Source organism: Pocillopora verrucosa, chromosome 1 (assembly GCF_036669915.1).
Source record: "Pocillopora verrucosa isolate sample1 chromosome 1, ASM3666991v2, whole genome shotgun sequence".
NCBI lineage: Eukaryota > Metazoa > Cnidaria > Anthozoa > Scleractinia > Pocilloporidae > Pocillopora > Pocillopora verrucosa.
Window position 1 is genome coordinate 36380896 of NC_089312.1, and position 24860 is coordinate 36405755.

A 24860-nucleotide genomic window follows, 5' to 3' on the forward strand; every position below is an offset into this window, starting at 1 on the left:
GAATTTGCAATATTATTCGTAACTCTAACCCATGAGAGTCCCCTTAAGTCAAAGAAGTACTCAACTCAAATTAATTCAACTGCATGCAATCACCAGTACAAAGTTTATTAGAATGCCGAGGAGAATTTCTATGAAATTACAATCATAATTAAAGAGATACGAGTAATAACGCGAGTTGTATCTTAAACACACTTAACATGTAGCTGTATAAAGAAAAAGCTAAGGTAAAGCATGACCCGAACCTGGTGCTTACCTCTTCTAAACATAAAAAATGATTCATGAATCCCAAAGACCAAAAAATCATGTAATGTCACTCGCTCTCTAGTTGTTACCGACTCTAAACAAAGCTTTAAATGGGTAGATCATGCAATGAAACGCACAACTGAAAGAAATATCCATATGTAGACAAGTTTGGGGCATTTTTCATCTTGATCTTTTACGAAAATACGTTTATGATATAAGGAATTGGTCGTTAAGACAACGGTTGTAAAAGGTGCTGTGCAATTCTTAAGTCGGTTCTCTTCTTAGGCTATAACCAGCTGTTATTCGTGTCACTGAACTATTTTCTAAAGAAGCACCAACACCACTGAAATATCAATGATGTAACGAACTGATAACCACTAAAATGTTACCCTAAAATATTGTAATGAAAATACTCCAAAGAAAAAAAAGCGCCCTCTAGTTGAGTGTTATGTTTTTGTTTACAAGAAAATCTTTAAGCCATTTCGCCACATCCTGTTCATTTTCTTTGCGCCACTGAATGTTTGCCATGACACCCTCTTCAGCCTGTTGTTGTGCTCGCGTTCCTGACCCAGCAGAGTGCATCTGGTTGAACTTCTTTAGCTGAACGAGATTAAAAACACAAGAAAAAACTTAATTCAATTGTCTTTGTACGCCTCTACCTACTAAGAGTAATTTAAGCTTTCTTTAAGGGCATTTTTTAGGGGATAGGTATTTAGTGGCCGGTTTTAGTGCTCGAAATATCTGAGCTAAGCTTTGCAGAATTGCACGAATGGAAAAAAAAAAACAGTGATAAGCTGGCATGAAGGAAATTAAAAGAAATTATAAACGTAATACAAGCATCTAGCCGGGTTCTCTGCGTTTGTTGGCCTTACTTGTAGGGGTCAATAGTTTTTCGGTAACCATTACGGCACAGTTCTACCTCATGATACCTTTCTCGCCCCACTTTTCCTCTTCGACTGCAATTCTTACAGAAGTAGATGAGGCAGATGAATACTAAGTATGGTGGGCTCACTAGCATCCTCCTTCCCAGTTATCGATCTCTTATAAAGCCAACTTTGACATATCCGTGCACTACATTCTCCACTCTTTTCGCGATGAAAGAGGGAAAATATTCTCCAAGTTTCGACCCATAACTGGTGAATTTGAGTGAATTTATTAACTTACGTCTTCGAGTTCATACTCCGTGGAAAATCCTGATGTCACACTGAGGATTATACTCGTTATGGAAAAGAAACCACCACCAAACCTTGAGAGAGGAATCAATAGGTGGATTACATTTTAGTTTCACGCGTAAGATGGGTACAAATAGTTGTCAGAACTATACCCATCACGTTTCAACTGATGATATGATACAATTCACTTCTTACTTCTCCTTAATCATGGCCCAGTTCAGTTTGAGAAACTGCCAAGTTAACTGCCGTCCATTAGGGTTGTAGTTAGCCACATATGATAAAACTCTGGAAGTGTCTTGTGACTTAATCTTGTCTGGAGTGATCGAGTATTGCAAGTACCTTGGAAAAAAAAGGACAATTCATTGACAAAGTGAAATCAACTGTGTTACTCTGGGAACAGCGTTACAATGTTATGACCGTAAAATCTGTATAACTTATGCTTAGTGAAAACCCGTGAGTACCCTGCACTCTCAAGCAAATTACAGTGTGATTTGCAAGATCCCGCCCCCAGCCCCATCACCCAGTTGACCATGAAAAAACATTGGAAAGTCTCAATAAAAAGATGTGACTTACAAACAAAAATCTCAGTCATGACATAGAGTTAAACGTTACGGAAACTACGCACGGATAGCCCTTACAGTCAAACTAGTTCACGGTTCGTATGGAGTGCATTTCATCTACGAGTAACTCTCATCGCAGAGTACAGCGTTAAGATGGTGTTATAACAACAATCCTAAAAAGGAATTAGCTGGTCGCGTAAGAAAGGTAGCTGTTCATACAGGTTTGATAGGCTGAAATAAAATCATTTCACATAGTGCGCTACAACAGCGATACCATTAATATACTTTCAATTCGTAGACTTCGCTTGTAATTACGAATGATAAACAGAAGAATCATCCGTGCACTATGAAATACATAATTTTCATGACAGGTTTAACAATTCAATTGACATTGCTGATCCTAGCTGTAAGCGGGAAGCTTGTCACAAAGAAACCTTGTCATGGTTTAAATCACCGTCGAGTCTCTGTGGTTCAGTGGTAGAGCATTGAAGCGCGGAGTTTCGACTCCTTAAGGGGACTCGGAGTTTATTCTGTCTCACGCTCGTGACAAGGAGAAAAACATCTTTCTCTTATTCACTACCACGTCCAAAATTGACTATCTCTCTCATTTTGTTTAAAAGTAAAAGCAAATTCAATTCAGAAGTTTTGAACTTAAAAATAAAACTGGAATGCACGAAATAGAGTATGGTAAATTTCCAATCTTTTTTCTTAAAAGTCAAAGGGCTCCAATCTATCATGGTTTACACACAGAGAGCTTCTGTCCGCCTTCTCTTGTTTTGTTGTTGTTTTTTTAGGATGTTTTTCCCACGCTGATCAGCACATATCATCATGTAGATAAATGTTCGACTCGACACCTCTACGAACTGGTTAATCTGATTCGTATGATCTGGTTTGACTAAAATGAAAACAATAAGATTTGAATAAAGGAAACTAAACCAAACGGAACGAAACGAAATACTACTTACGAGATGGTAAGCCTGAAAGAAGACGTGATCCGCGAATCGCAAAACATTACTCACTCGCGAGCATATGGTCTAGACAATAATAAGCATATCTAACCAAGTAAAGCGCATTTAAAACAAAACTTATTGCCTATTGCTTAGACGTATTGCAATCAAAACATTAACATTTTCGTTATGTTCTCAATAAATTTTCTTGAATAAGATTTAATACCTAAGGGGTGGATATTCTTCAACAAAGATATTTGTTTGTGGAAGCGACCCCGATGGTGAATACCACACTAACCTGCTCAAAATCCAGGGCTCACTAGCACCAGCCAAACCATACAAGATCTTTCTTCTCTCACTCGCCACAGTTGTCTTTTGAAACTGTTTAAAAGCAAAGTCCCATTCCTCTACCCCACCGTTTTTTATACCATAAAAGTAAACCAGTGAACGAAAATTGGCCGGAACGCTGGAAAACAAATTGTTAATGAATCAAGCAAATCGTCGAATGGTAACAAAGTTCCAAAAATTAAAAGAACTTCTAAAAGAGCCTGGAGCTTTTCTGTAAGTATTCTCCTTAAAACATGTAAGTGTGTGCTTATTACCGACCCCATGACATTGTTACAAAACTATCGTTTGAGGCTGAACGTGTCCTGCTACAATGAATATATTTTATTGAAGTTCAGCTACGTAAGAAAGATCGATTAATGAATTGTTCGTCAATCTGACAGTTTAATCACCTACCGCACCAGTCAAATCGAGTGTGAATCTACTAACCGTTAATTGTTTTGGTCTCATTCACATTAGGGTTTGGGCTAACCTCGTGCAATGGCGTGCCTTTAGAGAAAACTACTTAATTACCAAACCAGATGAAGTCCAAGGAACCTCAACAATTGACCATTTCGTCTTCATTTAACGATCATTTAATTTTCTGACTAAACCAACTGAACTTACGGATTACTGATGGGATCCTCTTTCCATTTTTTAAAGTAATCTGATGCATTCTTGAGGCACGAGGGTTCTCCAGCGCCGCACATTATATTGAGTGCTATACTTCTTTTGTACCTGAAAAATGAGGCACACCAATAGGAAAAAATCGAGAAATAAACAGCAACTATCTTAATAGAGTTTATCGTATCAATTGGTTTTTAACGCCACTTCATGAATTCCAGTTGGATTTTACTTGCTAATCAGCATACAATTGAGTTGAGTTTTACGCACAGATTCCTATCTGTGTACAGCGTTTAGATATTGTAACAGAATCATTATCAAGGTAAAATAAAGTACTTCTCAGTCCTGAGGAGGTGTCAAAAAAAGTTTTGCAAACTCAATAAAGAAATGCCATACTTCATCGAGCTTAAACCGAATCTCGACACACAAACAGAGTACAGTCTAGCAAAAGTGAAATAACCCGAGCTAATCAATCATTAATTTACACTACATCATGGCTCGTTTATTTTTTTGCATGAAACTTCAACTATTAGCATATATTGACTTAGCGGTCTTTGGTTAATTCTCAGTTGACATTGATGACTCTTAAGTTTTTAACTAGCATTATACTTTAGCTTGCATTTGCTCCCAAGATAAGAGCTCATTCAGAAGCTTGAATGAATTAGATATGATGGAACTTAAAATAAGAAATCTCAAATTTACTTTTCAAGGTGATCTCCGGTGTCTGAAAAGCCAAGCTTCTGGTATTGCTTCATGACCTGATGCTGGAGATATTTCTGCAACAGAACAGCAGTTAAAAACACATTAATGTATGTCTTGAGGTAGAGGAAAACCCTAACCCTAACACTGGCCCTTTCATTTATCAATTAATTGAATCATTAATCATGTTTAACGACAAATATATCCTTCAAAGATATCCTTTTTAATTATAATAATTATCTTTTTTGAGGAAACCACCGTCACAATTAAAGGGCATGTAAACCCAAAAATAAATGTTTTTCTTATACTATGTAAAAAGTGGCGTAGAAAACGAATTTGAAATTAGTTTTGTCCAATTCGACTTATTTTAGGAGAAAATCGGCATTTTCAACTGAAATTCCATTTCCGGTAAAAACAATAGCGAGAAGTCGTGACGTAAGCGGTGGAACCAAAATATTGCGCAACACATATTCCCCAGTAGAACTGGTGTGGGAGTTCGTGTAAGTAGCGGTAGTTCGGAAGATGTTTTTTCAGAAGATAGCGACTCGAATGCCTTAAGCTTAGTACATGACAGCGCTGGGGATAATCCAGAATCTTCAGGAGAGTCTGGGCCACGTCCTTAACAATATGAGCCGCGTAGGGTTCACCGAAGCGATCCGCACGAAAACATTACAGAACATGTCGACAGCGATGCGACCGTCTCGGAAACCCAGACTGGTATTTAATTTACTTTGTGATTTATTTGTATTTAACATGAAAATGCAATAAAGCGAGGGTACAATCTAAAGGAATGCAACAGAATTTTTTTTAACTTGAGCTTCTGAAAGTGTTTTATATAAAATTATCAAAGGTGCGAGTGTGGAACTTGTCAACCAATGCCGACAACTCATGAAAGTGTTTGTTGTACGGAAATCGGGCAATTGTGGCAAAATGGCCTGAAACCCAGATAAGTTGTATCACTGAGCATCCAGGTTTTCAGTCCATTTGCCTCGATTTCTGGGTGCTGGAGACGGCCAAGTACGCGTACAGGCAGCAGCAAAGCACAGATAATCACACCGGAAACGACTAAGCTAAATATTTTCTGTTTCATCTGTTTTGTTACATTTTGAGATCGACTTACTTGAGTTGTTTCTGCCATTGATTTAATAATACAGTACTAGAGCTAGTTGTTTTTCGCTTCTTTCCTGACAGGAAATTTCGCTAAATTGCCTACAGATAGCTTGTTCGTTGGTGTTGGGGATATCTCGGCAAACACTTTAGGGTCGCTGTGCTATCTTGTGCGGTAAACAATATCCTTCATCTCAGAAGCATTTCCATCGATAAACAAGTTGTATCATTTACATTTCCTTGTGTGGCCTTCATAATTATCCAACCCTGTTTGTGTTTGCTTCGATTTGAAATATTGAAAAGATAGTTTTGCAAGCTGAAATCAGGATCTTTTAAGTTGTACTCAAAATGATGAATATTGTCCTACTGACCTTTGAATGTATTTTCACTGCTGTGAAAACCGTGACACAAATTCTTCTGCTGTTTCTCTTCAGGGTTTCTCAAAGGAAGCACCAAGTGGGGCTGGCTTGGATTTTCTTATAGAACATAAGGGTTGATTATGGGATCCTGTATAGAATTCTTTGTATCGAACCGACAAAATTCCAGATCACGTTATTACACACTGATATCAACGAATTCTCTTTCTTTGATACGTGTTTCGAATTCAGGCAAAGGTTCAGACATGTCAGTGTCTTTTACGGGCTCAGCGCTGGCTCCCGAACAACTGGCTCCCCCATAATATTTCATTAGATGAGAAAAAAGATGTTTTTAGAGAACCAATAAAGCTATTGTTGTTTAATTAACGAAACGTTTTCATGTAAATCGATTTTGTACTTTCTCTGTTGACCTCTAACTTTTGAAGAGCTCAACTTCTTTCTCAGTTCGGTCGGCCACTTCCGAATCCTCGTCGTCTGCCGACTGTATGGGTCGTTTTTATACTTCCGAATAATTTGCTTCTGGTGAGGCCTGAATCGTCGGTACAGCACCAGGAAGAAAAATGACTGCTACAAACAACAGAACGTTCGAACGGCTCGACGAAATTGGCTATTTTCACTTGAACAAATTTCACAAATTGTCGCTTCAAATTTGCGTCATTTGGAAATATTTGCATTGTATGCCCAGTTTTGTTTGAATCAGTACAAAACTGGACGACACAACGCTTCACCATTACGAAAAAATTGAATATATTGAAGCAAACTGTAAGTAAAAAAATCATGACGAGACCAGCAAACAACGGCTGTAGAGAAGACTCCTTCATGCCTCACGCGATTATAAAACGAGACTTTGGAGGGTCCACCCGTGACGTCACAGGAAAGATGGCGCCATTCAAGATGGCGAATGTTTCCAATTTGGAAGGGCTTTTACAAAGTGAAAATGGACTTTTGAGAATAAACGAATGGTATCTTTGGTGTACTTGATATATTTACAAAACATCTATGTGAAAAGAAAATGAACGTTTTTTGGGTTTACATGCCCTTTAAGTACAAAAGGGTCCTCACATAAAAGAACACTACGCTAAGACTAAAAACTAGCTGATAAATACCGGGATGTAAGAAATAAAAAAAAATGCACGCAAAAGGAGAATAAGTAAGGGATATCAATACAAATTGTAACACGACTTTAAACAGGCCACACCTAAATGGAGTTAGTGACTCTTCTTCTCCTGAAGAGAAATCTAAACTGTTCTAAAGATTAGAGCTAAAGTTAAGGACTAGTGACCCCATCTCCTCGTGGCACTGAACTTATGAATGTCTTTTCCTGATCTCTTAAAATAATTATGAAAATCGCTTTTAAATGAGACTGGGAACATGCGGTGGGGATGGCTGTTGAATGACTTATGCATGATGTTCCATTCTACGTTGAATTAATGGCTTTCATTCACGTTACGCTCGCGCCTCGGTTTTAGAAGAGTGCACAGGAAGATGTAAAATCTTATGTGCGACATAATTGATTTCTAAATGGTCGATTTGATAACGGACAAAAACTTTCGCAAATGAGATGGCTGGGAATTTAGCGAGCTACCGTCTTAAAGACTTTTAATGAGTAATTACACTTGCAAGGAAACAAACCAACATCGGCTACCCTTGACTCAGTTCATTACTGTACATGTACAAACCTCTAGGTACTTATAGGCAGAGCTTGATTGTGGCACAATACTTGATATAAAGCCAAGATTATGGCTGGCTGCTTTCCACGGTACATATTCATCTTCATCTGCCAGGTATTTGGTGACGTCTAGCGGAATAGTGTACTTGATATAACCCCCCCTGGATAAAAATTAAAATGAATTTAGTTTAATAAATCCTTTTGATTTCTCCAACAGATGTAAAATTCCAATAAAAAGTAACCACGCTTTCCCGGTCAATTCGTAGATGCAAATTCACTTTCGCTCTCCAAAAGTGCAATATTTCACGGCTCTATCTATGCTACTAATACAGACTTAAATGCACTAAAAAAAACAGGGCCGCTAAACTGATTCTGAAGAAAACGTCATATCCCTCACCAATCGAAGCTTTGTCTGACCTGCGTCGAATGGCATAGTAAATTACATTGTCTATCCCTCCAAATAATTGCAACACTCCTCATATCTAACGCCCTTTCCTTCCGCTTTTCGTTTAGCTGGGAACCTCGTTCGACAAAAAAAAACCGCAGTATAATTTTGTTATTGTTTTATGTCATCTACGTTCAAATACATTTCAGAAAAGTAAATAATTATTTACCTGGCTAAATTAAACGCATCATCCATCAGTCCTGCACGATCCTTTACGTCAAATTTCTTCCAAAAATTTAATAAAGTATCATCAACATATAACATTGCCAATGCCATAAAGATCGTCACCATGAACATGAACAATTAGGTTACTTACTGTGTAATCGGTATCCATTTGATTTGTTAGTGCACTCCACTGCGCTTGTTCGTAGTTGACTCTGTAAAATCCTGTTTGACCCACATTGCCTTTGATCCAACCAATCCCATCCCAAGTAATTTCCACTGAAAACATAAACAAACATATTAACACTTCCTTATTAATTCGATGAACCGCTGCGACGTTTACTAATTTATGAACGTTTCTGATGTAACGTCTATTCAAGGGCGGCGTCGGATTTAAAACCTTATTTGCTAAATCAGCGGCAAAAATTAGGGTTAAACATTTGCAAAGCAGAAACATCTTTTAAGCTCCAACGTTCCAGCATTTTAGCAAGTTCTACCGCTTTTGCAAATATGTTTTTATCATAGACCTCAAATAAATGGCATTCTTCCGCTTGGATACGGGTCCATTAAAGGCTTGCGTTTACTGGTTGTTTCGCTTCCATCTGCGGTGTGAAATCGAGTACATACCGTATTTAAATAGCTATTAGTCAGGGCTGAGTAGCAGCCATACTTATTTTCGCTGATCTTGTTGCTGCTTTTTTCTTTTGAAATTATTTTGTAGAGCACCACGGCCACAAATGTTTCAGTGACCACAACTTTTACGCTCAACAAGATTCCTGCACTGCAGGGCTCTGGTTCGAACTTGTTGTTGACCGCCGTGATTGGGAGGTATTAATTTCGAAATTTTGTTTAGTAATATATAGGACTAGAAGGTATATTACATTATTCTCAGTCTGTCAGAAACCTCATATTTTTTCGATCTTTATATATATATATATATATATTTTTTTTTTTTTTACATTTCGTAAGGGCAGTCCATTCAAAACTGTTTGTCTCTTTCAGAGAGATCCTGGGCCCCATGGAAGGCAAGGAACTGTGGGATATCCTGGTGAAAGGATTTTAGGGAAGTCAAGGTAAAGCAGGAGCTGAAGGAGACATCGGGCTTGAAGTAAGCAGTCCAGCGCTCTACCACCCACGCTAGCCAGGCATTATCATAATTGAGATTATTACTAACTTATCAGGACTGACAAGCTTTTCTCACCTGAAGTCATATTTAGAGGCTTGGACACAGTAACAGCGGAGTTTTTTGTGTTGTATGTAAATGGTACAACCCACGTGTAGCTGTGGATATGGATAAACAAATTAATGACTCCTCCGTAGGCGATTAAATATTTTCTAGTGCATAAAGTCGAGGCTTAACGGTACACTTCCGTTAGAAGGCTAATTTCTTAAGATTTCTTCTTAGGTCACCACAAATACTTAAAAAATAAATTTATAATTCAACTAATTCACTTCTCTGGGTAAGTTTATTAACAAGTCGCAGCACGAGTTCGCCACTTCCTCTCCGAGTTCGCCCCTTCACAAGGTCTTCAATTGTAATACATGCAAGACTTACACCCACTTTCGCCAGATCGCCCCCAAATCTTTCAACTTTCATACCTACGGTAGAGCGTGCTCCTTTTCTGACGAATTCATATATGATCACCGTTAAAATCGACTAAAAATTAACACAACAAAGAATTATCAAAAAGCAAATTCTTAGTTGTGTTATCTCGCACACGACTGCAAAAGTAATATAAAGTAACACTTGTCCTCATGCTTAAGGTTTTGCACTGTTTTAAGCTTGCGTTTGCGTGAAACTTAGAAGAGCTTGTTACCCCGAAATTACGCAGATCGAGAGTTAGCGTCGAGAACCTTAACCACCGACAAACAAAAATTCTTAATCTTACAAATTAGCAGAAGTTTCCAATCCCTCTCGATCGACTTCAACAAGGGGTGTCATTTTATTAAATTTGTTAAAATATTTATGATTATCTTTATCAATAAAAATCGCTGTGAAAAACTTATTTTAGTTGAAATATGACGTATGATTTGTGGAGTTAACTTTGTTTATTTAGTATGGAAAGAAGATAGGTGGAGTCAAACTTTGTGTTCAGTGTCGATTCTGTTTAAGTAACACTTACTACTTTTCATTCCAAGTGACGGGCGTCGTTTCTTTTATCATTTTTACATTTAAATAAAAGTATTTTAGAAGCTGTTCGGATTTAGGGGCGTACTGGTAAAGATGGGGTTAAACTCGTTAAACTTTCTTAGACGAACTCGTCTATGAGAGTGCGAACTTTCAGTGGGAGTAACCTCCATAAAACAAAGGACAAGACCTGCTTGAATGGAACGACTTATCTTTCACAAGTTTTTTTTCATATCGCCCCCTGATGCTTTGGGTATAAACAGATTTTCGAGGAAAGGGCATTTTTATCGAACTCCTTTGTCATAAATTGCAAGAATCTTACGCGCTGTAGCATATTTTTGCTGAAACTATGGGGCGTAAGTGAATGATGTTCAGGTGTCAAACTTCATATTTACTACATGGATGAATAAATAAACACGTAAAAAAATCATTGAATAACATAAGCTTGATTTTCTTACTTGAATGGGCTTGAGTATTTTGAGGTAATATTGGAACTTCGGTCATAGAGGAACCTTTCCTGTGAAACTCTCTGTACAGTATTTGATTTTGATGTGATGCTCAGCACTGGATAGCCCATTTGAAGAGTCCAGGTATCCATCATTTGTTTGACGCTTACACATTTTCCCTGAGCACAACTTTCCTGACCAAACAAAAAAACAAAGGCTGTAACTTTGCAATTATGCGAGTGAAGGTAAATAGTTCAATATTGTTGTTGACGGATTTGAAGTCTTTCACCACCTCTGGTTGGGAGACTCGAGACAAATCACGAGAACGGCTTTCCTTTTCCAAGCATTCACTCGGTAGACGGGGCGCGACGGAAGCGTTTCATGAAAAAAAGAGGGGGGATTGGGATGTGTGGCTTGACCCAAGCCTCCTCCTTCTTTCATCCTGCACTTCTATCACTCAGCTTTAAATGAACACCTTACACAGGATTGAAAACGGCTCAGTGAGCTCTATTCACGAGGCGCGACAAAGCTAAAAATTAACATTTCCTAAAACGTCTAAGCACAAAAGCTGTAACAAAAAAAAGAAAAGAATAATGAATATAAATGAGGATTACCTCTGCAAGAGCTTTCCACAAATCATCTGTCACAGCATTCCCATACTTATACTTGTTCAGATAGTTCTAGAGGAAACAAATTGTCGCTATACAATTTACTTTTCCAGCGAAAACAAGCGAAAGCTTGGTAATCCAACTTCAATCTCAATTAACTGACATAAAAAGAAATTTTTCGGACTTTCGGATGATGTAGAGGTAAAGAAATGGTCCAAGTATGCGAACTCCATGAAAGATATTGCAAAAGGTCTTAAACTATAGCTCACCTACGAGAATCATTTCTCTATTTCGTACTACAATCTTGGATCAATTTAGGGCGAGTTGGGTTTGGCAATCGAACTCAATCAAATCTTTTGGAGAGCAACCTTAATTGGTAGTACAAAACAAATTACAATTTAGCTCTGTTCAAATCGTTCATTTATATCACTTTGCGCACGTTGATTGGCCCTTGTAGATAGCTTCACCTCATTACATTTGTCTTGATCTCTACAAGTGTCCACAGGATCGCGCTCGCAATGTGTGACCTAACTTCTTCCATTTGTTTTAATACATTGTTTATTTCATTGTCTTTGCTTCCACAGTTCTTAGCATACGCGCTAAGGTTTTAATTGAAATAGACGGACTTGTCTGAGAAAACATCTCATTGAAATTTTCATTAAGACTGTTTTCTCAACCAAATCAGAACTCAACAAACAAGAGCGAAACAACGGAGAACTTGTGTGACTATCTAAAGCTAGCTGTTTGAGCAGTTTATTTCTGAATATTCACGATGCTGTTGATTTACTTTAACTGGTCCGTTACAAAAGCCTGTTTTTCTCAGGTATAAGGCTTTTAGTTCAACCCTACTGCACCGACAAATTGTTTCTGCGTGTTAACCTCTATGCTGCGCTCTTTGCTGCCGATCAAATTTTCTTGAGCGCGTTGTTTCCTCTAAGCTCGGATTGACCTTCACTTATTGGAGACTATACTCACTGTTAAGCCCTTCAAAAATACATCGCGTCCAAGGAAATACTGAAGCATGCGAATGATTGATGCACCCTGCAGAGGAAAAATGAAAAATAACTGAAATGACTTGTTGAAGTAAAAGTAATCTGGATTAAACCCGTGTAACTAAGCCAACCAAACTACTGCCCTTCCTTTGAAACCAAACATTTCAATATGCGACAAGTGTATACATACTTTGGGTTCTAAAGATTATATATTTTCAGTTCAAACAGCTAAATTAAAATAACATAGAGGAAATACATTCAGATACCTTTTTTTCCCAGTAAATGATGAATTATGCTCCAAGAGCCAATTAAAAATCCAGAGCAAAGTCAGGTTTTACTTCTTAGGTTTATTTAAAACATCGCATTTCTGACGTGAGAACCTACACTTTTGAGACCCAAATTCAACTAATGGCAGTAGCCCGACGTTTGAAACCCTACAGCCATGAAGGTCAAAATGGATTCACCACGAATACTAAATACGACAGGCTTCTTTGTATCACAGCAGCAACGCGCGACTTAGTTTCAGACGAATGAATGAAGGGGGTTAGTTTCTAAAGAAACTGTGGTGCTGCGTCGGTGGGAGAGTATAGCAGGTAATTTAGTGTTAACAACTAAGTTGAAAACGTAAATTGGCCACCGTAAAGAGTGAAAAGGCTGACGTTTTGAGCGTTAGCCTTTCGTCAGAGCCACGTAAAGAGTGAAAAGGCTGACTAACGCTCGAAACGTCAGCCTTTCCACCCTTCACAGTAGCCAATTTGGTTTTAAACTCAGTTGTTAAGACTAAATTACCAGTTAGTTTCAGACGGACGGCTCTTGTTTTACTTATCTTAAATTTAAACCTTCAGTGGAATGTCTTTGTGATATTTTCCTCTTTTAAAGCTACCTACGTATATTTTATTTAGCACTTAAGATTTATATTCGGCAGTTCAAAATTCTATGCCATCGTTCAATAGTGATGCCATTACCAGGGTTAGAGTAGTAGGCGAGTTTGCTTTGGAGTGTAAGTGATGATCACAAATTAGTTAATGTTCTAAGCGACTTTTGTACAGGCATACCTTATTATATGAAATGGAGTCAAATATCTCATTGATTTCGTCAGGATGATATACTGGCACTTTGATCGGATGGGAATTTGCTAGGCCGTCCAGTGAAAATGCATAAACCAAATCTGCTACCACAAACTGATCCAACTGTGGTGAGGACAAAAGTAACAAAACCCTGGTATTCTTATATTACATCTAAGTTTCAGTATATACTTTGCCTAACGGATCATAGATAAAACCTCTGAAGTGAAAGCGGAAAATACACCTGATTTCAGGTATCAAGATTTGAAGCACCTTTGAGTACTTCGCATCATTTTAAGTGTACTTTCACCTTTCGTGCCCGAAGGATAGGTAAAACAAAATGGTTTACGCTGAAGGACAAACATTACCACTTTCCAGTCAGGCTCTGTTGCATTGACACCGTAATACTCCACAAAGCTAGCAAAGCCTTCGTTGAGCCACAGATCATCCCACCATTCCATAGTGACCAAATTACCAAACCACTAAAAATAAACATCAAATCAAGTTAACCGCCAAAGACAATGGAATAAAGGGGTTGGGGGTTGGGAGTTCGGTACCTTCTAGAATCAGCATGAAATATAAATATGTATAAGATACTAATGCTCGCGATGGAAAATACCCATAAAGGTGAAAACTACTTGAAACCAAAACCAATTAATAATTTTATTTAAAATCTGTAGATGTTCTGTAACCTGCTCGTGATGCTGTTTGCATGAGGTAAGTTTTAGTTCCGAAGCTATGAAAAATGAGAAGAAACTTCTTTGCTGTTTATATGCCTCCCCTCCATTACAAATGCACGGACTATAAAAATTTACAGCGTATTCTTTTCCATTAGTGATGAGAATATTGAAATGATTCCTTTCCGTTTCCAATAGGGAAACTTTCTTATGGCTTGGACTTTAACCTAGTCACCACCAAATAGTCATTTTTATTCTCTGTTTACTATTACGCATAACACAAACTTACCACCCTAGTAATTTTAGTTCCGCTTACATAACTTTACAATGATTTCACCACACTGAAGTCTTGAAAATTTCTTAGCATGAGTTAAATTATCAGTTAATATTCGTTTTATAAACTGTGTAGAATGTAAATTGGCCACCGTAAAGGGTTTCTGGCTTTTCGGGTTGGTTTTCAACCCAAGCCAGGTAAATTTTATTTTGAGAAACTGAGCAAAAGAATTTCAACGTATCCATATTCAATTCCATAGGGAGTTTTGTGTGTGAAGGTAATAACATGATCCAAATGCAATTGGCGTAAATAAGCACGAGTAAACTTTTCAAAAACAACAAAATTGCACGAGACCGTAGGGCAAGTAAGATAAGATACTCCAAAAAAAAAGCAGCAGAATCAGGAAACATTGGGTTAAATCTGGGTCAAGATCAGAGTTCCATTGTAACTTACCATCAATCACTCACTCAATCACGCACTCACTTATCCCCGTAACTTAGTTGCTTTGCCTTCTATCATATAGAAGGCAGTAGCCACAGTAGGAACAAGGATGATAACATGAGGTGTTAGTAGCTGTCACCCAGAAATCAGAAAAGTTAAGAACTCAACTGTGTATCGAGTGCGAATGTCAAACGACTAAGATACTGCGAAACAAACAATAAGTAGCACTGGGTCAAAATCGGAATTTTAATCTTATTATCACTAACTCACTTACTCACTCGCTCACTCAATTATCTCGACGACATATGTAGCTTCGCCTCCTATAGGGGGCAGTAGCCACCAAGAAAAACTATGCACTGAGCTCTGGCTCAATTGATGACTTAAAAATCCCCTCAAGATAAAACTGCCTGTACCTGATGAGCAAGTTCATGGGACACCACTGAAGCTACTCGCATTTTGTTCGACTCTGATGAAGCACCCGGCTTATACAACAGTGCTGTCTCTCGATATGTTATAAGTCCCCAGTTCTCCATAGCACCGGCGGCAAAGTCAGGAATGGCAATCATGTCTGAAAAGGTGAAACTTGTTAGGTGAACTAGAGCACAATTCAAACTTCTTTAGTGCATTTGATCTATTTGGCAATTTTCGATTTGGTGAAGGGGCAGGGGCTTAAAGTCACATGGCCATGAGCTAGCTTGAGGAGCCTCAGGGCAGGTTTTTCCATAAAGTTTTGACTTGAATTCCGTTCGTGATAGGAAACGTATTTAACAATGAAGAAAAGAAGAAGAAAAATAAACAGACATACATCCCCATAAACATTCGTTATTCATAATGAAAATTTACTATGACTTGCTCAAAATCTTTACAAGTGCAGTGCCACTGATATTCTATATTAGAGATGCACATTCTTGGCTGAGTTATAGCTAAGATCTTTTTTTTTTTATTTGTATCATATTTTACACAATGTAATAACAGGAATTCATTTAGAAAAAAAAAAAAAAAACAATCAAAAACAGTAATCCTTGCACAGCGACAACCCTAACCCTAACCCTAAGCTAACCCTAAGACTTTCCTGCAAAAGCCAACAGTAACAAGTGTTCTGGTGGTGTGAGTAAATTACAGTCTTAAACCTTGAATGGTGTCGTAAGACCCCTCTAATAAGCCACTACTCTCAGCATAGCATCAAGTTTCTAATGAGCATTCCCACCTTCTCCAACCCCAAACAAACACTCGAAAGTAAATTATTTAAAACACTTTATTTACAAATTAATTTCTAATAAATAAAATGTTCATGAATTTCTATTAAAGTCGACATCCACTTCTTTACACGGACGCCATTGACTTAAATAACTGAATTTAAAGGTAAAAACCTTACCAACTTTAGGCAGGGATGGGTGTTAATGGTAAAAAACTTACCAGCTTTAGGCAGGGGATAATCAATACCGAAGTACTCTTCCATGTAATTCAACATTCTGACGCCAACATCTTTAGCATAGTCTACTTGATCAATTTGATCTGGTGGAGCATAAAATGTCATCTACCGAAGAAAAATAGGCTATTAAATAAACCATAAAATAACAGCAATAATTATTATTATCTATCATTTATTCTATTCATCTTTATTGTTAAAATCTCATCTACCGAAGAAAAATGGGAAATTTGAATCACTTATAGCACACCAAGGTGCATCAGTTAAATCGTATAAATTCATTTAGTCTTATTTCATACACTATCTTTTTTGATACCAAGAAAGCGAAACAGCAGATGTGGCCTACATTTTCATCGCAAGTCACATTAAAGATTTCTTGTTGAGTCTTTCTCTACGGGTTTGAAAAGAGCAAATCCTTACTCTATGCATTTGCAGTCCCTACATATTCGTTTCTAATATATTTTACTTATTGAGCAGGTTTTATAAACCATCCCTGTCATTACCCATTCACTATCTCTTTGGACATATTCGATAACACACTGAAGTCACTGAATGAGGGCATCCTATCACTTAATGTACAAAATGAATTAAGTACTTACATTTGTGCCACGTTTGGAAGTCACAGTCTTTCCTGAAAAGTCGCACACTACAAATGCAAGTAAGTAAGTTGGCATTTTCGGGGTTTTCTGGAAGTGATCAAACTGCCAACCTTCCTTCTTGACTGTTTTGTTGATTGGCATGTTAGATATGGATATATACATTGGATGATGAACCAGAGTCACTGCGAAGGTAGCTTTAAGGGCAGGTTCATCAAGACAAGGAAATGCCCTTCGTGCATCTGTCGGCTGAAATTGTGTTGCTGCAATTGTCCTACGATCACAATACAGACATAATAATAAACACTGTCCATCCTTACTAGTTTAATAGCGTTGGGGATAATGGTTCTTGGCACTTTCACAGCCAAGCAAAATCAGTCCTCTCGCGGTTAGTGATGGCGTGCACAACTTTTCAAGGGGGCTGAGTACTCCACAGTTTCTTTAAGTTATATGTCTTCCAACTGGCTCGGGACTGAATAAAAACTTCGTTGATGTATTATTGAATTAAGATTTCATTTCGTTAGTATGCCAAGTTTAAGAGTCAGCGCGAAGAGACAGTGATATCGATACGAGTAGACAACCCCAGAGGGTCGGAGATCAGATCAACTACAAAAGGCTAGAAATCACCGAACGTAACACAAGACAAAAAAAAGGAGGGTCCTGAGACTTGTTTCTTCCTGGTAAAGCCGTTGCTGTTATGGCGGGCAAAATGAAGGATAGTGAAGCCCTGTTGGTCCGTCGGTGTAACTGTACTTATATGGGTTATCTTCTCTCCCCCCGGGGCGCTGAGATTCGGATCAGAAAAAACTAAATAGATATGGTAAGCAGGTAATTTAGTGTTAACAACTGGGTTGAAAACGTAAATTAGCCACCGTAAAGGGTAAAAAAGCTGACGTTTCGAGCGTTAGCCCTTCGTCAGAGCTCTGACAAAGGGCTAACGCTCGAAACGTCAGCTTTTTTATCTTTTACGGTGGCTAATTTATGTTTTCAACCCAGTTGTTAACGCTAAATTACCTGCTATACTCTCCCGCCGACGCAGCACCACAGTTTCTTTAAAAACTTACCCATTTATAGATATAGTAAGGACTGATCCGCGGACTTTTACCCCTTTCTTCAATCCCCTCCCTATCCACTGATAATAATGAGTGGCATGATGTTGTTTGATAAAAATAAATAATGCAGCAGATAACTTACACTTCTGTTCCATCCCTTCTTTTGTAGGTACTCTTGTACAATCCAGCGAGGTCATTCCTCAGCCACGCCTTAAACTTCATCTTGACTTTGTATTCACCTTCCTTTAAATGTGACTTCATTATAAGAACATAGAACTGGTTTTTGTCGAACTTGAACTTGTCCTGTATTTCAAGTAATTCTGATAAATTTGAAAAAGTGCATTTAAAAAAAGCAAACATTTTCACTCATATCCAAAGGCCAAAATAAAGCCACAGAAACAATGGCATCTCATGATATAAACTCCTGCCAAACCCTAACCCAACAGGCCATTTAAGAGACGCACGATTGTTGCGTTTTGAAAGATTTTAAAAGTGCCAAGGTTTTCGTGGGAAAAATTAATTTATCCTGAAGCAAATATTGCTGCTGTAGTTTGTATCAGGAGGCAAATCTTGTAAATTAGATAATCGTTGCCAGCAAGAAATACTTTATCTTCGCGATATGAAAAAAGGGCATTAAATTTCGCAATTCAAGCGCTCTCAACTTCACTAATTTTTCAAAATGTCTTCACTCTTGACGACTGCAACAAACAACACAAAACAAAACGAAGCTAAACTGATCACAAATTATGGGAGGATTGCAGGCAGTTTTGAGCCATCTCCATTTCGAAGTAGTGTAAAATCAAACTCGATGTAGTGGCATTTTTTTCTAAAGGTATCACCTGCGCAATGTTAAAAATGATTGAAATACTCCGAAAATGTAAGAGACGATCGTTTACGTTGCGTTCATAAGCATGAACTTCAGTAACAATCCTTCATTTTCGGAAATGAAAGCCGTGTAGCAAACGGCATCGGATGCATCCTCACAATTTCGCCCTCACCCTGACCTTACCTCCCCACACGAAAGCCCTCAACGCTTGCTATTCAAAGCGTCTTACTATACACACTAAGAGTCCAACACTTACTTGTGGGAGAATGGTTACACCTGCTCACCTTCATTTGAAAATTCAACTACTGAGGCAGAGGTAACATTCATCAAGTTTACATGAACAAGAATAACTTTAGTCGGTTTTGAAACTTTCAAATGGATGTCCACATCTCCATAAAACTCCAGTTTCTTCAGGTCAATGTGCAGCTCAACGTCATAATGTATGGGAGTTATGTAGTCAGGAAGACGAACATTCCACCACACCTCAGTGCCGGCTGTTGTTGGACCATGAGTCTCCCCCTGGGGAACAAAGGGAGTTGTCTTGCCTGTATCTGTGGTGAGAAATAAGAGCACCTCCTCATCGTCTCCCTTACCGCTATTTGTACTTATTTCCTGGCACTATACGCGTTTTTGATCTTCCTCTACTTCTTTCATTCATTACTAAAAGAAGTGAGTGTCACTGTTGTAAGGTCATCAGGTTTATTCGGACAAAATGGGGTTTTGGTAGAATAATAGTTCTCCGTGCTTCTGCGTACAATAGAATAGTTAGGTTTTCGATACTAATGAACACCTCTGACCTAGCGATTTTATGGTATTTAAAACCTCGAAAGTTCTTTCCCCAAAAGGATGGTAATTTTTTGAGCCACCTTGCATTTCAAAACAAACATCGAACACTCTCATAAGGATTCCATGTGGTATTAGAACTGTAGCAACTGGGTAAATATTTCTGACTGCCGAGCACAGTCAGTCAGAAATATTTATCGAATTCCCACAGAATACCTCATGCAAAGCTAATGAAAGAGTGCGATGTTCCTGTAGAAATGTCACGCAATTCATAAAATGGCTTTAATTTTAAGTGTAGATGAATCTTCCAAGTTTTTTCATACAATAAAATCGTTAGGTCAGAAATGTTTTTGAAGCGTTGAAAGCCATGCAATGTTACCATGTTCATAATGGCTCGGGAAACTCTCCAACACCGAAAAAAAATTGGGTAAGCTTGAGATTTCTTAACAAACATTCGGTGCTCTGAAGAAGTTTCCTAAATGGAAAGTCGATGAAAATTTCTGTCTCCGAGGTATATAATGCCTTTAACCCTTTAACTCCCAAGATCTAATTATTAATTCTCCTTACTGTCTGTCACAGTTCTTGTGGTGTTAGTTTGGAGAATTATGTGTTGGATCAACTTATAATCCCCTGGCTGATATTTTTCTTTATTCTCATCACTTGTCTGCTTGATATTGTATTGATATTGTAGGGAGAAATTCTGTCTTTGTCACTCATGGGAGTTTAAGGGTTAAAGAAGAAGTAGGGTCCAGAAAAGCACTTTTTTTTCAAGGCACCCTTGGAAAGAAAGAATAATACATCTCAGCTTCATTGTCTGTAGTTCATAATGTGCAGCAGTATTATCCTACTTAAATACTAATCAGTTGAAGCTCTGGCCATTATTGGCATAACAGTTAAGGTTGTCAGGCATATATGCCATGCTTACAACTTGATTGAAGTTACAGGCTATTTTGAATTTCTCACTTAGTCTTGATTGCCTCATGGCTGTTTGCACTGTAAACATTGACTAGAAGATCTAACACGTGTCTATTTACATAAGCTGCAGAATTATTGCCCATTACTGTCCTGCTGAATATCATGAATGCACTTGTGTTTTTATTTTTATGTAAGGAGAGTATTCCTTAAAAAATCCACCTCACATACTGTCAGAACGCTGCATAAAGATAGTTTGTGAAATTTTACTGTAGTTCAAATTGGTTGTTGCCATCATACCATTATTTAGACTAGTATCATCATGTTTAATCACAACTACTGTTTTTGTTTACACTGAGTAGTTATGTTAGATTTAGATGCGATTAAAATACACGAGATTACCTTTCTGGCCCTGCTTTCAACTTCTTCCTTCAAGTGTCGATAAGGTTAGGTATGTTCAAATAGACTGAATAATGTATAATAGATAAGAACAATCTTAATGCCTATGGAATATATGCTCTTTTGATTGTTTACTTATAAGTCATTTACAATCACCTGCATTACATAAAAATATAAGCGCAAGTGCCATCACAGAGAACAGAATTAGTTAGTATTCTGAATTTTATGTTAATGTTCATCTTTTATAACCTCTAAACAATGTTCATGGTACCAACAGCCATGGCATGGTTGCCAAAATCATAAATTTTTGAAATTCCCTGATTTTTCCATGTAATAAATGTTAAACATCCCTGATCAACTGAATAAACAATTTCACAAATGAGTCCTTTTGGTGGCCCAACCTTTCCTCACTGTCATCCTTTCCAGTTACAGACAGAGTGCATGAAGTGATACTTCCTTGGTCAAGACAATAAGAAATCGAACACCTTTCATGTCCATGAAATATATTGTGGACTTTCAAAGGTTAAAAGAAATTTATGTAGAAGAAAAAAAATATGTATGATTTCATTCACAAACCAACTTGAACTTGCATTACAAAGGAAAAAGATAGGTTAATCAGTAATTTGTCAACTGTTCTACACAATGTATTTGATAAGGATCTCATCAACAACAACAACAACAACAACAACTTTATTTTTTTTTTTTTTTTTCACCCCAAAATATACAAGAAAGAGAAATTTATAATAATAGTACAGACAATCATAGGGGCGCTGGCTGCCCGAAATAATCTAAGAGTTAAAAATGCCAGGCAGCCAGTTGAAAGAAAAGATATTTAAATATTTAGGTCAGGGACACAAAAACAAAGAGATACAGAAACGCACACAAAGGTAAACTACCAGTATATTAAAGAGACTAAAATTCATACATTGCAAAACAGTATTATTTCCATTTTAAAGTTACACAGACAATACAGATGTCTAGTTATCTTTGATAAATTGCTGCTTTACTTTCTTTTTAAACAAAGACAATGAAGATAATTTTATATCTTCGTCAATGGAATTCCATACTGATGGACCTTGAAATCTGATATTGAATATACCATAATTTGTTCTTGCTTTTGGAAGATTATAAGACTGTTTTGCACCAAGCCTTGTATTATAGGAATGGATTTGCGAAATTTTACTAAAAAAAGAACTAAAGACTGATGGCAATAATTGATTATGATATTTATACATAAAGATTGCTAAATGAAAAGTTACTAGGTCTAGGAATTTTCTAATTTCAAGAGATTTAAATAAAGGACTAGAGTGCTCATCAAGTCTAGAAAAGGTAATTAATCGCATAGCTCTTTTTTGTAAAATGAAAATTGGTTGAAGAGTGGTCTTATAGGTATTTCCCCAGATAATTGTTCCATAGGTCAAAAAAGGATATATAAGTGCATAATATAATTAAGCTTCATAAAATATCTAGGCCAACATGATAACGAAGTTTAGAGAGGATACCAGTGCTTCTTCTAATTTTCTTAACAATGCAATCAACATGGTGTTTCTAATTCAAGTGTGAATCAATTAGAATGCCCAGATACCTTATACAGAACTCTTGCTTAAGTTCCTTATTATCTATAGCCAGCATGAAATTTTGACATTCAAGTTTCTTTTGAGGTGCGTGGAAAATTACAAAATTTGACTTTTCTTCATTGAGTGAGAACTTATTAGCATAGAGCCATATGTGAATATTATTTATCTCAACATTTATGTTTGATTCTAGCATAGAGAAAGTTTTACTTTTATAAAACAAATTTGCATCATCTGCAAAGAGATGAAATTCAAAGATATTTGAGCAGTAATGAAAATCATTTACATATAATAAAAACAACAGAGAGCCAAGTACTGATCCGTGTGGTACTCCATAACTTACATTACATTTTGTGGATGTTGCATTATTGACAATAACAAGTTGTTGTCGGCCACTGAGGTAGGAAATAAACCAATCCTTGGCAAGACCTTGAATACCGTAATACTTTAGTTTGTTAATCAAAATTTGATGATTGACGGTGTGAAATGCTTTGGTAAAATCAAGGAATATACCACAGGAAAAGCTTCGATCATCAATTGCTTTCTGAATTTTGTCAATTATGCAAAGAATTGCATGGTCAGTACTGTGCTTAGTTCTGAAACCATATTGGTTTTCAAATAAAACTTTGTTTTTTTCTAAGAATTTGATTAGTTTATTATATACAAGTTTTTCAAGGAGCTTACTAAAGACAGAGATAAGGGAGATGGGACGGTAATTGCACAAGGATGACTGTGATCCTTTTTTGAACACGGATACAACATCTGCTATTTTAAAATCACTGGGAACAACTCCGGTTGAAATAGAAGCATTGAAAACTATCTCCAAAGGTTTTGATATATAGGCTTTTAGCATTTTTAGTATATCAATTGGAATGCTGAATGGTCCTAAAGACTTGCCAGTTTTAAACTTAGATATTTCAGTTTCAATTTCACTACAAGTTACAGGAAAAAAATAAAAATTATTACATTCAGGATTATTCAGATATACCATTGGGCTATTGGATACACTTGGTATTTGACTTTCTAGGTTTTTACCAATATTGGCAAAATAATCATTAAATACATAGGCAGCAAGTTTAGGTTCAGTTATTTCTAAGTTGTTTTCTACAATCTTAATGAGCCTTTGGCTAGTTTGCGGCTTAAATTTTACTATTTGTTTAATCCCTTTCCAGATCCTTTTACCATCCTTAATATTTTGAAAAAAATATTCATTATAAATTATATTTTTTTTGCTAATTTTTAGAAGATGGTTTAATTTGTTCCTGTAAAGCTTAAATTTTGTATGGTAATAGGTAGATTTTGTCTTGATGTATTTCTTATAATAATTATTTTTAATTTGAATAGACTTTCGTAGAGCTTTAGATATCCATGGTTTTGATTTAAGCTTTACTTCCCTCCTAGATAGTTGTTTGACTGATATATGTTTGTTGATTATGCTAGATATTTTAAAGTAAAAAGATTTAAACATATTTCATGCACTATCATTGGATGCAAAAATAGTTTCCCAGTCAATTAGTTGAATCTCACTAATGAAAGCCTGCTGATCAAATTTAGAGTAATCTCTTTTGAATATTTTAACATTGCTAGGAGGTGATGAAAATTTATTAAAAATTAGGAAATTGGGAAAGTTATCAGAGAGATCATACACTATATTACCACTGATTGTAAAATGCTAAATTGAATTGAAAAAAATATTATCAATTAAAGTTGCTGAATGATTTGTGATTCTTGGTGGTTGCATTATATAGGGCTGAAAAAAATTAGAACCCAGAGTGTTAAGGAAACCATCAGTTGCTGAGTGTGATTTAAATTTCAAAAGATCTATGTTAAAGTCTCCCATGATTATACAAGTTTTGTTTTCTTGATTAATTCTATCAGCTGTGGAGCTCACATATTCAATAAATCTTTCTAAGTCACCATTTGGATGCCTATAAATTATTCCACAGAGTAAGCTGGAATGACAATTATTATGTACCTGAATCCATAAGGCTTCAAAATCATCAGCAGTTATTGTAAATTCAGGTCTTATGTTAAAATTTAAGTTGTTTTTTATGTAGAAGGCAACTCCCCCAGCAACTCCCCCAGCATTGGAAAGGCTTGGCTGGGAGAGATACTGATATCCCCATAAATCAGTGCTAGATATAGGAGTCTGATCAATTTTCTTTTTGATTTCAGTAAGACCAATCAATGAGAAAGGAAAATATAGCTCTGATAACATGTTTGACAATTTATCATAATTAGCTGATAGGCTCCTAATATTACAACTAATCAAAGAAAAAGATTGACCACTCCATAGACACTTGTTGATGTCATAATTACTATGAAAATCA

The 24860-nt window shown here is 36.8% G+C and overlaps 1 protein-coding gene across 2 annotated transcripts in view; it reads right to left on the reverse strand.

Moving 5' to 3' along the window:
* Positions 1 to 76: 76 nt before the first annotated feature.
* LOC131798394 (glutamyl aminopeptidase) overlaps positions 77 to 24860 on the reverse strand; it is a 29869-nt gene continuing 5085 nt past the window's right edge. For both annotated transcript variants that reach the window (XM_059116035.2, XM_059116034.2), the window contains exons 2-21: positions 19147 to 19413; positions 18179 to 18356; positions 16988 to 17258; positions 16376 to 16496; positions 15373 to 15527; positions 13936 to 14049; positions 13559 to 13693; positions 12487 to 12552; positions 11518 to 11583; positions 10916 to 11097; positions 9531 to 9610; positions 8484 to 8608; positions 8337 to 8392; positions 7733 to 7883; positions 4573 to 4646; positions 3874 to 3984; positions 3221 to 3388; positions 1611 to 1754; positions 1408 to 1489; positions 77 to 843 (exon numbers count right to left, since the gene is read on the reverse strand). In XM_059116035.2, the coding sequence (XP_058972018.1) occupies positions 679 to 843; positions 1408 to 1489; positions 1611 to 1754; positions 3221 to 3388; positions 3874 to 3984; positions 4573 to 4646; positions 7733 to 7883; positions 8337 to 8392; positions 8484 to 8608; positions 9531 to 9610; positions 10916 to 11097; positions 11518 to 11583; positions 12487 to 12552; positions 13559 to 13693; positions 13936 to 14049; positions 15373 to 15527; positions 16376 to 16496; positions 16988 to 17258; positions 18179 to 18356; positions 19147 to 19413 (2711 nt within the window). In that variant the 3' untranslated portion in view covers positions 77 to 678. The remainder of the gene's footprint in view (positions 844 to 1407; positions 1490 to 1610; positions 1755 to 3220; positions 3389 to 3873; positions 3985 to 4572; positions 4647 to 7732; positions 7884 to 8336; positions 8393 to 8483; positions 8609 to 9530; positions 9611 to 10915; positions 11098 to 11517; positions 11584 to 12486; positions 12553 to 13558; positions 13694 to 13935; positions 14050 to 15372; positions 15528 to 16375; positions 16497 to 16987; positions 17259 to 18178; positions 18357 to 19146; positions 19414 to 24860) is intronic.